Here is a 14,432-nt window from a genome sequence, read left to right on the forward strand (position 1 = left end):
ACTGCCCAGTTCTGGAGATATGAAGTTTTCCAAATATTTAACTCTCTGCTCATAGTTTAGTCTCATAAAATATTATGGCACTCACACAGAATTCATAAAGTGTTTAAGAGAGTCCGTGTGATATATGAATGGACAAATACTTTTAATAATAGCCTGACAAGATAACAAATACATACAGACCATCAAATGCATGGTTGAGTGTGCTGGAAAAGCTAATGCTAAGCTGGAGGGTCTATTGGCAGGGAGAGTAGACTTGGAGGCATCTGAAATGAGCTGAGGAGTGGTAGACCAGGGAATCCAGGGAATCCAAGGAATCCAGAAGTGCTCAGCAAAAGCTTCAGGTGCAGATAACTTCAGTTCCGGAGAAGGTGAGCTTTAAATGATTTTGTTTGTTTTTAAATAGCTCTACAGAGATATAATTGACATTTATTTACTGATTTTTTTTTTTTTTTGTCTTTTTTGAGCCAGGATCTTGCTCTGTCACCCAGGCTGAAGTCCAGTGATACAAACAGGGTTCACTGCAGCCTTGACCTCCTGGGCTCAACTGATCTTCTCACCTCAGCCTCCCCAGTAGCTGGGATTGCAGGCACCTGCCACAGTGCCTAGCTAATTAAAAATATACATATTTTGTAGAGATAGGGTTGCACTATGTTGCCCAGGCTGGTCTCCATTTCCTGGGCTCAAGTAATCTGCCCGCCCAGGCCTCCCAAATTGCTGGGGTCACAGGTGTGAGCCACCATGCCCAGCCCATATAACATATCTAAGTTGAACAACTTGGCAAGGCTTTGTGTATCTATCCACTCAGTAAAACATTACCACAGGAAAAAAAATGAACATATCTATTGCCTCCAAAAGTTTCCTCATGCCCTTTTGTAACCCCTCACACCTAATCCCCGTATCCATCCTCTGACGCCAAGGCAACCACTTATCCACTTCTTGTCATCTGCTCTCTGTCAAGTTGGTACTTTCTAATTTTATATAAGTGGATCATACCATATGTACTCTTTCTGGGGAGGGGGGTTGGCTTCCTTCACTCACCAAAACTACTGAGATTCATCCATGTTTTCGTACATATTAATAGTTTGTTCTTTTTTACTGTGAATAATAGTATTCTATTATATGTACATACCCAAATCTCTTTATCTATTTGCCTGTTAATTGACATTTAGGTTGTTTCCGGTTTGAGGCTATTACAAATAGTGGTGTTATGAACATTCATGTACCAGTAAGTGTTTGTATGAACAATTGCTTTCATTTCTCTCAGGTAAATATAAAGTTGTGTATGACTGAATCATATGATAGCTATATGTTTAACTTTTTAGGATAGTGCCAAATTACTTTCCAAAGTTGTTATACCATTTTACAGTTTCACCCACAATGTATGTGAGCTCCAATGACATCCTTAACAACACATGGCAGAATCAGTCTTTTCAATTTTAGACATTCTAATGGGTGTGTAGTGGTATCTCATTATAGGTTTAATTTACATTTCTTTAATAAGTATATATAGAACATTATTTGATTTGCCTCTTTGCTATCTGTGCTTCTTTGGCTATTTAAATCCATTTTTATTTTTTATTTGGTTGTCTTTTTTCATAGGGAGTTTTTTTTTTTTATTCTAAAAAAAAAGCAGAAGGGGATACATGTGCAGAACGTGCAGGTTTGTTACATAGGTACACATGTGCCATGGTGGTTTGCTACACCTATTGACCCATCCTCTATGTTCCCTCCCCTCACCCCCCACCCCCAACAAGCCCTGGTGTGTGTTGTTCCCCTCTCTGTGTCCATGTGTTCTCAATGCTCAACTCCCACTTAAGAGTGAGAACACGTGGTATTTGGTTTTCTGTTCCTGTGTTAGTTTGCTGAGGATGATGGCTTCCAGCTTTATCCATGTCCCTGCAAAGGCCATGATCTCATTCCTTTTTGTGCCTGCATAGTATTCCAGTGTATATATGTACCGCATTTTCTTTATCCAGTCTATCACGGATAGGCATTTGGGTTGGTTCCATGTCTTTGTCATTGTAAATAGTGCTGCAATAAACATATGTATGCATATGTCTTTATAGTAGAATGATTTATATTCCTTTGGGTATATACCCAGTAATGGGATTGCTGGTTAAACGATGTTCTGGCTCTAGAACCTTGAGGAATTGCCATACTGTTTTCCACAATGGTTGAATTAACTTACATTCCCACGAACAGTGTAAAAGCATTCCTATTGCTCCACATCCTCTCCAGCATCTATTGTTTCCTGACTTTTGAATAATCACTATTCTGACTGGCATGAGATGTTATCTCATTGTGGTTTTAATCTGCATTTATCTGATGATCAGTGATGTTGAGGTTTTTTTCATGTTTGTTGGCCATGTAAATGTCTTCTTTTGAGAAGTGTCTGTTTGTATCCTTTGCCCACTTTTTGATGGGGTTGTTTGGCTTTTTTTCTTGTACATTTTTTTAAGTTCCCTGTAAATTCTGCATATTAGACCTTTGTCACATGGGTAGATTGCAAACATTTTCTCCCATTCTGTAGGTTGCCTGTTCACTCTGATAATAGTTTCTTTTGCTGTGCAGAAGCTCTTTAGTTGAATTAGATCTCATTTGTCAATTTGGGCTTTTCTTGCGATTCCTTTTGGTGTTTTATTCATGAAGTCTTTGCCCATGCTTATGTCCTGAATGGTATTGCCTAGGTTTTCTTCTAGGGTTTTTATGGTTTTGGATTTTACATTTAAGTCTTAATCCATTTTGAGTTAATTTTTGTGTAAGGTGTAAGGAAGGGGTCCAGTTTCAGTTTTCTGCATATGGCTAGACAGTTTTTCCAGCACCATTTATTAAACAGGGAATTCTTTCCCCATTGCTTGTTTTTGTCAGGTTTGTCAAAGATCAGATAGTTGTAGATGTGTGGTGTTATTTCTGAGGTCTCTGTTATGTTGCATTGGCCTATATGTCTGGTACCAGCACCAATGTTCCATTGGTCTATATGTTTGGTACCAGTACCATGTTGTTTTGGTTACTGTAGCCTTGTAGTATAGTTTGAAGTCAGGTGGCATGATGCCTTCAACTTTTTTGCTTAGGATTTCTTTTTGCTTAGGATTGTCTTGGCTGTACGGGGTCTTTTTTGATTCCATATGAAATTTAAAATAGTTTTTTCTAATTGTGTGAAGAATGTCAATGGTAGTTTGATAGGAATAGCATTGAACCTATAAATTACTTTAGGCAGTATGGCCATTTTCATAATATTGATTCTTTCTATCCATGAGGATAGAATGTTTTTTCTATTTTTTTGTGCCCTCTCTTATTTCCTTGAGCAGTGGTTTGCAGTTCTCCTTGAAGAGGTCCTTCACATCCTTTGTTAGCTGTATTCCTAGGTATTTTATTCTCTTTGTAGTGATTGTAAATGGGAGTCCATTCATGATTTGGCTCTTTGCTTGCCTATTGTTGGTGTAAAGGAATGCTTGTGATTTCTGCACATTGATTTTGTATTCTGAGACTTTGCTAAAGTTGCCTACCAGTTCAAGAAGTTTGTGGACTGAGATGATGGGGTTTTCTAAATATGAAATCATGTAATCTGCAAACAGAGATGACTTCCTCTCTTCCTCTTACAAAGTTTTGATGTCCTTTATGAACTTTGAATATGGGTCTTTTATCAGATATGTAGTTTGCAAATATTTTCTCCCAGTCTGTGGCTTAACTGTTAACAGTATCTTTCAAAGAGCAGAAATACCTAATTTATCATTTATTTTCATTTATACTTTGACTATTGTATCTAAGAAATCTTTGCCTAATCCAAGGCCCCCAAATTTCTTTGAGTTTTATAGTTTTAGATTTTACATTTAGTTCTATTACTCACTTTGGATTAATTTTTGAATATGTATGAAGTATGGATCAAAGTTGTTTTTCTGCCTATAAATATCCATTTTTTTCCAAATGCAATTTATTGAAAAGTTTTTGCTCACTCCTTTAAATTGCCTTTGAAACTTCATAAAAAATCAACTGACTATATATATGGATTTATTTCTGGACTCTCAGTTCTATTCTGTACAATGTTGAATAGAAAGAAGTAATGACAGTGAACATCCTTGTCTTATTTCTGATGTTTCAGGGAAATCATTCAGTATTTCACCATTAAGTGCAGACATACCTCAAAAGATACTACAGGTTTGGTTTCAGATCATTGCAATAAAGTGATTATCACAATAAAGTAACCCATATTAATTTTGCTGGTTTCCCAGTGCCTATAAAATGTATATTTACACTATGCTGTATTCTATTAAGTATGCAATAGCATTATGTATAAAAACATACATATCTTAATTAAAAACATTTTATTGCTACAAAATGCTAACAATCATTTAAGCTTTCACTGAACAGGTTCTCCTGGCTTGGATCTTCAGCAATTCCTCACCAGAGCTACTGAGCCAGTAGAATCTCTGCAACTCCCTGGGACAGACCTCCCTGGGAGGGCGAGTTGCCATCTTTGCTGTCTTATAACCCTTACTGTCTACAGGCTCTTGAGAGTCTGTGGGGACCAAAGGCTGGTCTGGATTCCCAATACAGAGCATTCCTGACATGAAAAAGTGGCTGGGCTATTTTCCACACAGGTCTCAGTCCTTCTCCTCACTGGACAGGGCCTCTTGACTTTGGACTCCAGCACAACCACTCTGCTCCCACCTGTCCCCTTCAATCAGAGGCAGCCCAGCATTTCTCTGAGTAGAAAATCCCAGAGTCAAACACAACACCTCTGTGACTGCAATTGCAGTAGTACTCCCTTAGCAGCCCTTGGGCTGGGGGGAGGAACAAAGGGCCTAGTCACTATACTGGCACCTCCAACACACTCCAGCCACAAGAGGAAAAGGAGTCTAGCCCTTATTCCCTGGAAATACCCAACCCCCACTCCTCACCAGCCAGGGCCCCTGGCTTATAACTGCAGAATGGTCACCCGCAACCATGGCTGAGCATATCCACTGGTAAGTGGCCTGGAATCTCCCTGGGGAGAGGCTCCCAGAGGTGGTTGACAGCCCCTCTGCCACTGCCATAGCAGAGTTCTATCCCTGCTGCCCTCAATTTGGGGAAGAAATGAGCCTGAGGGCTACATCTGAGCTTATAGCACACCACAGTCACCATAGGGAGAGGAGACCAATCTTTCCACCTGGAGAGCCTTTGAACCCCTGATCTCCAATAAGCACAATCCCAAGCTCATACCAGCAATTTAGCTGTCCCATCCTACTGGCTGAACAATCTCAATAACAGCAGCTCCATGTTTCTTGGAAGTAGAGCTCACAGGGGCAACTGAAAACTCCTCTGCCACTGCCTCAGCAGTGGTACTACCCCTGCTACCCTCAGACTAAAGAAGGAGCAAAGACTGTAAGTACCTAATCTGCAACTCCAACAAGCTACAATCAACCCAGAGAAAGAGGGCCAGTCTGTCTCCCGTGGGTTCTACTCATGTTCCCTGATCATCACCAGGCGGGGAACTCCTAGCTTGGGCCCACAGCACAGACCTTCAATCCTGGGTTGATTGCACTGAGTAATTGCTGACCTGCATCTCTCTGATGTGGAGTCTCCAGAAGACAAGTAAAAGACCCTTGGCCACAATCACTGCTGAGGTCACTTTCTCTGCTGCCTCCAAGTTGGGGAGGAAACATAAACCTTGAAATCAACCCAGAGTTGTGGTAGGCATCCCGGAAGTGCCAAGCCATGATCTATAGCAAACACTTAAATGGGAAAGGAGCCCATGCTTTCAGGGCACTGAGAAGGAGCACAGCTGCTACTGTAAGGAAATATAGGGGAGCCAGACTGAGCAAGAGTCTACCAACTGACCACTATGCCTAAGTGCTATTGACCAGACCAGATCACACCCTAAAGCTTCAACAACAAAATATCTCACTAACATACCCTACCATGAAACCAAAGATGAGAAGTCAGATACAAATACAGACCCTGTACAAGGCTCAGCCCTGTGAAGACATCCAGAAAGGAAGTCTACTGACTATACTCAATCTCCACTGCAGTTAAAGGAATACCCTCATGCAGAGCTGAGAAAGAACCAGTAACTCAAATAGCTAGTGTCTTATGTCCTCCAGATGACTGAAATAGTTCTCCAACAAGGATTCTTAACCAGGTTGGATTGACTGAAATGACAGAAACATAATTCAGAATATGGCTAGGAATGAAGATCATTGAGATTCAGGAGAATAGAAAAACCCAATCCAAGGAAACTAAGACTCACAATAAAATGATACAGGAGCTGACCGATGAAATAGCCAGTATAAAAAAACCTAACTGGCCTGATAGAGCTGAAAAACACACTGCAGTAATTTCACAATGCAAATGCAAGTATTAACAGCAGAATAGATGAAGCTGAGGAAAAAAATCTTGAAACTTGAAGACTGGCTCTCTGAATTAAGGTAGTCAGAAAAAAAAAAAAAGAAAACAGAATGTAAAGGAAAGAACAAAACCTCCAAGAAATACAAAATTATATAAAGAGGCCAATTCTATGTGTTATTGGCATCCCTGCAATAGATGGAGAGAAAGCAAACAACTTGGAAAACATTTCAGGATGTCATCCATGAAAACTTCCCCAACCTTGCTAGAGAGGTCAACAAATACAGACAACCCCTGCACAATTCTACATCCCCAAGACACATAATCATCAGATTCTCCAAGGTCAAAATGAAAAAAGAAAATATGTTATCATTTTTTTATATACCTCAGCCTCCTGAGTAGCTGGGATTACAGGCACACACCACCATGCCCAGCTAATTTTTGTATTTTTAGTAGAGACGAGGTTTCACCATGTTGGCCAGGCTGGTCTCAAACTCCTGGCCTCAATTGATCCACCCCCCTCAGCTTCCCAAAGTCCTGGGATTACAGGTATGAGCCACCATGCCTGGCCTCAACATTCTTAAAAAAAATAAATTCCAACCAAGAATTTCATATCTGGCTCAACTAAGCTTCCTAAGTGAAGGAGAAATAAGACCCTTTTTAGACGAGCAAATGCTGAAGAAATTCATTACCACTGATCTGCCTCATAAGAGCTCCTGAAAAGAGCACTAAATAGGGAAAGGAAAGACCGGTACCAGTCACAGCAAAAACACACTGAAGTACACAGACCAGTAATACTGTAAAGCAATCACACGAACAAGTCTGCATAATTAATCAGCTAACATCATGACAGGATCAAATCCATAAATAACACTAACCTTGAAGGTAAATGGGCTAAATGCTCCAATTAAAAGGCACAGAGTGGCAAGCTTAATAAAAATCAATGACCCAATGGTATGCTGTCTTCAAGAGACCCATCTCACATGTAATGACACTTACAGGCTCAAAATAAAGAAATGCAGAAAAACCTACCAAGCAAATGGAAAACAGAAAAAGGCTGGGGTTGCAAACCTAATCTCAGGCAAAATAGACTTTAAGCCAACAAAGATCAAAAAAGACAAAAAGGGCATTTACATAAATGGTGAAGGATTCAATTCAATGAGAAGACTTAACCATCCTAAATAAATATGCACCCAACACAGGAGCACCCAGATTCATACAGCAAGTTCTTAAGAGTTCTTCAAAGAAACTTAGACTCCTATACAATAATAGTGAGAGACTTCAGCATCCCACACAGTAATAGTGGGAGTCTTCAACATCCCACTGACAGTATTAGACAGATCTTTGAGGCAAAAAGGTCATTATCTTAAGTGAAATAACTCAAAGCAGAAAGTCAAATACCACAGGTTCTCACTACATAATGTGTACACATGGGCATACAGAGCAGATTAATAGACATTAGAGACTCATAAAAGTGGGAAGATGAAAGAGTGTAAGGGATGAGAAAGGACCTAATGGGTAAAATGTACACTATTTAGGTGATGCTTACTACTGAATATATCCATGCAACAAATCAGCGTTTGTACCCCCTAAATCTATTCAAAAAATAATTATTATGTCTCCTTAATTAGTTGATCCCTTTATCATTATGAAATGACTTTCTTTTCCCTGGAAGCATTCTTATCTCTAAAATATATCTTTTTATAATAATAGAATGTAGCCTCTCCAATTTTCTTTTTATTATTGTTAACATGTTATATCATTTTCTAACTTTTAACATTTAATTCATGTATGTTTTATATTTAAAGTGAGTTTCTTGTGGGCAGCATATAGTTGAGGCTTGCTTTTTATTCAGTCTGACAATCTGCATTTTTACTTGGGGTATTTAGAATATTTACATTTATTATTATTGGGTTAAAAATTTTTTCTCAATTATTTGTTTCCTATTTTTTGTTATCTGTTTTTTTCTATTCTTTTTTGCCTCATTTTAAATTATTTTCTATGATTCCATTTTAGCTCCATTTTGGCTTATTATATATAACTTTTTGCTATATTATCTTAGTGGTGGCTTTAGGGTTTAGATGATACATCCTTAACTTATTAGTTCACTTTCAAGTGTTATTTTGTAACTTTGTGCATAGGAGAAGAATTTTAGAACACATTTATACATTTTTCCCTTTCAGTTTTCATGTTACTGTTTTTATACATTTTACTTTTGTTATTATCTTTGCTTTAAAGAGTTGATTATCATTTAAAGAGATTTAAATAAGAAAGGTAAATGAATATTTATCTATATTGTTGAAGTTTTCCAGTACTCTTCATTCCTTTTTGTAGATCTAGATTTTCATCTGTTATAATCTCCTTTTCTAAAAGAATTTTCTTTAACATTTCTTGCAGTTAAAGATCTTATGGTAATTAATTCTACTAACTCTTGTATATCTAAAATGTCTTTATTTTATTTTTTTGTTTTGAAAGATATTACTACTGGTTTAAGGATTCTAGATTGACTTTTTTTTTCTTTTCTGTATTTTATGATGTTCCTTCATTGCCTATAACTTGTGTCATTTCTGGTGAGAAATCTGCTGTCACCCTTATCTTTGTTTCTCTATATGTAATGTCCTTTTTCCTCTTTGGCTCCTTTTAAGATTTTTTTCTTTATCACTTGTTGTAAGCAATTTAATTATGATGTGCCTTGATGTTCTTTTCTTCACATTTCTTGTTCTCTGCTGAGCTTTTCAGTGTGTGAGTTTATAGCTTTTATTACATTTGAAAATTTTTCAGTCATTATTCTTTAATTTGTTTTTCTGTCCTTACTTTCTCACTTTCAGAGACTCAAATAAGATATGTATTAGGCTCTTCAGAGACTCAAATTAGACATGCCTGATAGCTCATTGATGCTCTATTTGTCTCAGTCATTTATTTCTCTGTTTAAATTTTGATAATTACTATTACTATGTCTGCAAGCTCATTAATCTTTTCTTCTGCAAAGTTGTTGTTAATCCATGCCAGAGAATTTTTCTTCTCAGATACTGTAATTTTTACCTCCAGAGGTTCAATATAGGTGTTTTAGGAGTTTTTCTATGTCTCTACTTAAGAAGTTTTTATCTTCTAATTCCTTTAATAAGTGGAATATAGTTATAATAATTCTTTTAATGTCACATTCTACTCATTCTATCATTTGTGCCATTTCTCTATCGCCCAGGCTGGAGTGCAGTGGTGCAATATCAGCTCACTGCAACCTCTGCCTCCCAGGTTCAAGCAATTCTCCTGTCTCAGCCTCCTGAGTAACTGGGATTACAGGCACGCACCACCATGCCCAGCTAATTTTGTATTTTTAGTAGAGACGGGGTTTCACCATTTTAGCCAGGCTGATCACGAATTCCTGACCTCAGGTGATCTGCTCACCTCAGCCTCCAAAAGTGCTGGGATTACAGGCATGAGCCACCGTGCCCAGCCTAATAATTTTTTTTTTATTGGATTTCAGACATTGTTAATTTTAACTTGTTGAGTGCAGGAACTTTTTTTTTTTTATTTCTAGGGGTATTCTTCAGCTTTGTTTTGGTAAGTAATTAAAATATTTGGAGATAGTGATACTTTTGGATCTTGTTTTAAGGCCTTTTTAAGTGCACTAAAACAGTTTAGGGATGATTTTTTTTTCTCCTAATGAGACAAAACCCGTCTGAGTACTCTACCTCGGTACTTGTGAATTATAAGATTTTAAATTCTGGCTTACAGGCACAGGCATTATCACTAGCCTTTGTTGAGCACTGGATCTTTTTCTCTAATCATTTTTGTTGTTTCCTACCCTTCAAACTCAGGCAGTTTACTCGCATGCATGTTCTCATTAGTACTCAGCTAAATACTTAAAGGGAGCTCTCTTTAGATCTTGAGTTTGTGGGTTTGTGCGTGTGTGTGTGTGTGTGTATGCGTGTGCATGCACTCATGTACTCCGTTCTGGTACCCTGGCCTTTCAACTCTAGCTATTGACCTCTCTGGACTCCCATTTCTGTCTTTTTAACTTGATGAGACCACTGGCTTATCTCTTTTTGTGTTGGCTCTTAGAAATGTACCCTAGATGGTAAGCTCAGACAATTACAAACCCCACCTCATTCGTTCTCATCTTCTCATCTTTCAAGAGTCATTGTCCTTTGTTATTTAGTGTCCAATGAATTGAAAATTGTATGTGTGTGTGTGTATTTATTTATTTATTTATTTATTTATTTATTTTGAAACGGAGTCTTGCTGTGTCAACCAGGCTGGAGTGCAGTGGCATGATCTTGGCTCACTGCAAGCTCCATCTCCTGGGTTCACGCCATTCTCCTACCTCAGCCTCCCAAGTAGCTGGGATTATAGGCGCCCGCCATCACGCCCGGCTAATTTTTTTGTATTTTTTAGTAGAGAGGGGGTTTCACTGTGTTAACCAGGATGGTCTTGATCTCCTGACCTCGTGATCCGCCCACCTCAGCCTCCCGAAGTGCTGGGATTATAGGCGTGAGCCACCGTGCCCTGCCAAACTATATATATTTTTAATGTTGCTTATTATAGGAGTGTAAACAGAGTGAATCTGTTCTCTGTTATTACATCTTGGACAGAAACAGAGGCATAGGCTCCACAGACAGAGGCTCCACCCCTTACAAATATACAAATATTTTTAAGCTTTGTTCTAAAATGCAATTAAATTACTTGGAAATAGCTTAATACTTTCAGGTCTTGCTTTTATGCTTTGTTAGACAAGCCATAGCAACATTTATTTTAATCCTAGGCTGATTTTTCTCCACCATTGAAGCAAGAATCTTCTGAGTAGTCTATTAGATGCTCAATTAGATGGAAAAAAATACCGCATTTTTAAAGTCCCATTGGTAAACTCTTTCCTTCTCCGTCCTCCCTGGATGCACCCAGCATTCCTCTCCCTACCATTAACCCTCAAGTGATCTAAGCACAGTACTTTATAAATCTTGAAGAACCAACCACACTATTACCAAAATTTCTTGGCAATGCTAAAAAGATTAAAAGACACATTTTAGAAAGTATAGCTATGACTCTTGGGGCAGGATTTAGAAATTAACAGACGTAGAGCCTTCCCAGGACCCATAAGTTGAATAATGAGGGACATATTCTTAGTAATCCTGAGAAAAGATGGTGAACCATTCTTACCATTCTGACACTGTGCAATGCAGAGGAGGTGACACATTCCCAGTGATGCTTGTTGTACAGTTGAGGGATCTTCATGGGAACACAAAAGAGAGAGCTCTGCTGCCAGGAGACCCAAACATGGAGCATCAACACTTGTCTAATGGAGAAACAAAGGAGAACATGAGTTTGCTATGCATAGCCAACATGAAAATGTCTGCATGCATCTGATCCTGTTATAAATCAGACCAGGATTCTAAGATAAGCTTCAGAGTTTATAATATCTGTAATCAAATCCTGGCCCTGTTACTGACTCTCAATTTCCTCATCTGTGAAATGAAGATAATAAATTCCACTTTGTAACAGTTATTGTGGACAGTAAGGGGTAACACTGATGACAAGAAGAAAAATTCCTAGGAAAGTACTTGGACATAATGGTGACTCAACTTATGTTAGTTTCTATGCCATGCAGTGGATAGTCACTTGCAGGTAGCAAATTCCCAGGACATAGAAAGGTAAGGTGGGATGTGTATTTCCAAAACCTTTAGTACTTCCTTCTTCACATATGAAACACTAGATGTTTCTACAAATCACTGAGGAGGCATGCCCCTTTTCCTCTGGAAGTTATTCTGACTCTTCTCAAGGAAATTCATTTTTTAAAATGCAGAGCATTTGCTTTTGATGTCAAAGCTACTACCAAAATATTTCTGTATTTCTTTCTACAACTTCTTCAACCCTTAGACTGATCAAATATTTAGACTTTCACCTTAATGAACCTGTTTGATAGATAATATCCAAACAGAAAAGGGAGTAGAGAGAGAAAAGAGGAAAGGTAGAAAAGGCATTTGCTTTTATGAAAGTATGAGTGCCCTTTACCAATTTTGCGTGTCTTTTTTTAGACAAAGAAGGGCTCTGATTAAATGTAGATTTGGCAAACTAGCAGCATGGCTTGCAGATAGTTCTTGCCTCCAAGACAAGTGAGTACTTCTCCTAGGTAGAGGCTTTGATGATTGGAGCAATTGTTGATGGTAAACTCTAGGGAGATCCCAAGGCCTGCTTCTGCTTCTGTTGACCTTTTTCATGCCCCATTTTCCCTGCCCTTTACGTGGCTTAACTCACCACTCCCTGCCCACTGTGTCTCTCTCTCACACACACACAGAAATTCCTAAGGAAGAAATATGAAGTGATCTGGGTCATCTAGGTCATGGGCCAAGGCCATAATTGAATTGTGATGTGGGGAGTGATGATCTCAGTAGGAGAAGAGAGATTATAAATCTCTTTTTTCTGTGGATATTCTCCTTGTATTCTTTTCTACCCATACAAAGACTGGCCTGGTCCTTTGCCTTTTAGGAGCTCTGTGCCTTTGGAGAATCTGGGAGCAGACAACCTCTGCTCTAGGCCCTAGGGAGAAATGCTGTCTTTCCCTGGATGTCCTTTTCTTTGGGTTTGCATTCCAAGTTTTTTTTTTTTTTTTCCCACTCGATGGCAAGATCTTAAAAACCATCATTGTGTATGGCCATGAGAAAAAGGAGCAAGTTTTCTCTCTCTACTGGGTATGAGAGAAGAGTAGTACTTCTCACAGCTTAACTCACTGAAGCTGAGCACCACTTACAGGGGATTGGCCTTACAGTCATCTTATATTACAGGTTTTGCCTCAAATGTCCTCTCTGATTATCCCTGCTCAGTAGCTTGTTAGATGTGTAGTTCTTAGTAGATGTTTTTGTAAATGAAGCTCCTGCTGGTTTCCTTCTGTTCTGTTTGCCAGTTAGGATCTATCTAGGTGTATGTCTCTGGCAGAGTATGTGTGGTCGTGCTTAGATTGCATATCCACTTACTGTCACCAACTAAAAAGGCATGTTTAGGGAGTGGGACATGACCCAAGGTAGGCTGAGAGAGGAGTAAGGCAGCGTGGATCGTGGAGCACACTGATGTATATCCTGCCAAGCCCCTTCAGAAGCATGACAACCACAGTTACCCCTCCTCTAAGACAAGACTTTGAGAGCTTTCAATATGATATATCCTGCCTTTATAGAAAATCTACCCAAGTACTAAAAATAAGCAAATATTTAAAAACTGGAGAAAAGTAGCTTCTCGGTATTCACTCCTAAACCTAAGTATTCCTGCTTAGTTTTCTGGCCCTTTTAACTGTGCCCTTTCTTTGTAGATCTGGCCTCTCCAGTCCCTTATCTTAACAATAATGATAGTTTTAAGTGCTTGGTTCCAGAAGCAACCACTTCTATGGTTTTCAGCTGCTTCTTCTGGAAGTCGCCCCTGTTTCTATAAACAATGCACCTTCGCTTCTAACATCAGTTTGAGACATTGTCTATCTCAATTCCATTCTTCCTCTTTGCCACAATTCTCTCAATAGAGAACATTACTCATCATAGTATATTATTTTTTAATTCTTCTACTTTTGTGTTTTACTAATATATTAATACTTTTATTTCTCGTTTCATAGAACAGAATAACAGAATAGGAATGTAACAGGATAAAACATAACAGAATAGGAACATAAGTAGAATCATACAAAATGTAGCCTTTTGTGCCTGGCTTCTTTCACTTAGTATAATGTTTTCAAGGTTTATGCATGTTGTAGCATGTATACAATTTTATTCCTTTTTTTGAGTGGATAATATGCCATATGAGTATGTTACATTTTATTTGTTCATTTATCTGTTGATGGACATTTAGATTGCACTTTTCAGTGACTGTGAATTTTGCTGCAATGAACACTTTGTACAAGTTTTTGTTTGAATAACTGTTAAATTCTTTTACGTATATACCTAAGATTTCTGTGTCAAATGGCAATTCTATGTATAACTTGTTGGAGAACCACTAAACTATTCTCTGCACTTTAATTTTTGCACTTTTGAGCTCATAGCATTTACATTGTGTTCAGTAACTCATTTAAGTTTTCCTGTGCTGGGTTTATAGATTAATTCTAAAAGTTGAAAATGAATAATATGGTCTCACCATGACTA

General features: G+C 38.3%; 1 protein-coding gene across 1 annotated transcript in view; it reads right to left on the reverse strand.

Annotated features, from left to right (window-relative positions):
- The window catches only part of MROH9 (maestro heat like repeat family member 9), a 63,284-nt gene that overhangs the window by 16,190 nt on the left and 32,662 nt on the right, over positions 1–14,432 (reverse strand). Inside the window, exon 8 of the mRNA XM_003258864.3 lies at positions 11,476–11,611. Within this exon, the coding sequence (XP_003258912.2) occupies positions 11,476–11,611 (136 nt within the window). The remainder of the gene's footprint in view (positions 1–11,475; positions 11,612–14,432) is intronic.

The sequence above is a fragment of the Nomascus leucogenys genome, chromosome 12, assembly GCF_006542625.1.
Source record: "Nomascus leucogenys isolate Asia chromosome 12, Asia_NLE_v1, whole genome shotgun sequence".
NCBI classification, from domain to species: Eukaryota; Metazoa; Chordata; class Mammalia; order Primates; family Hylobatidae; genus Nomascus; species Nomascus leucogenys.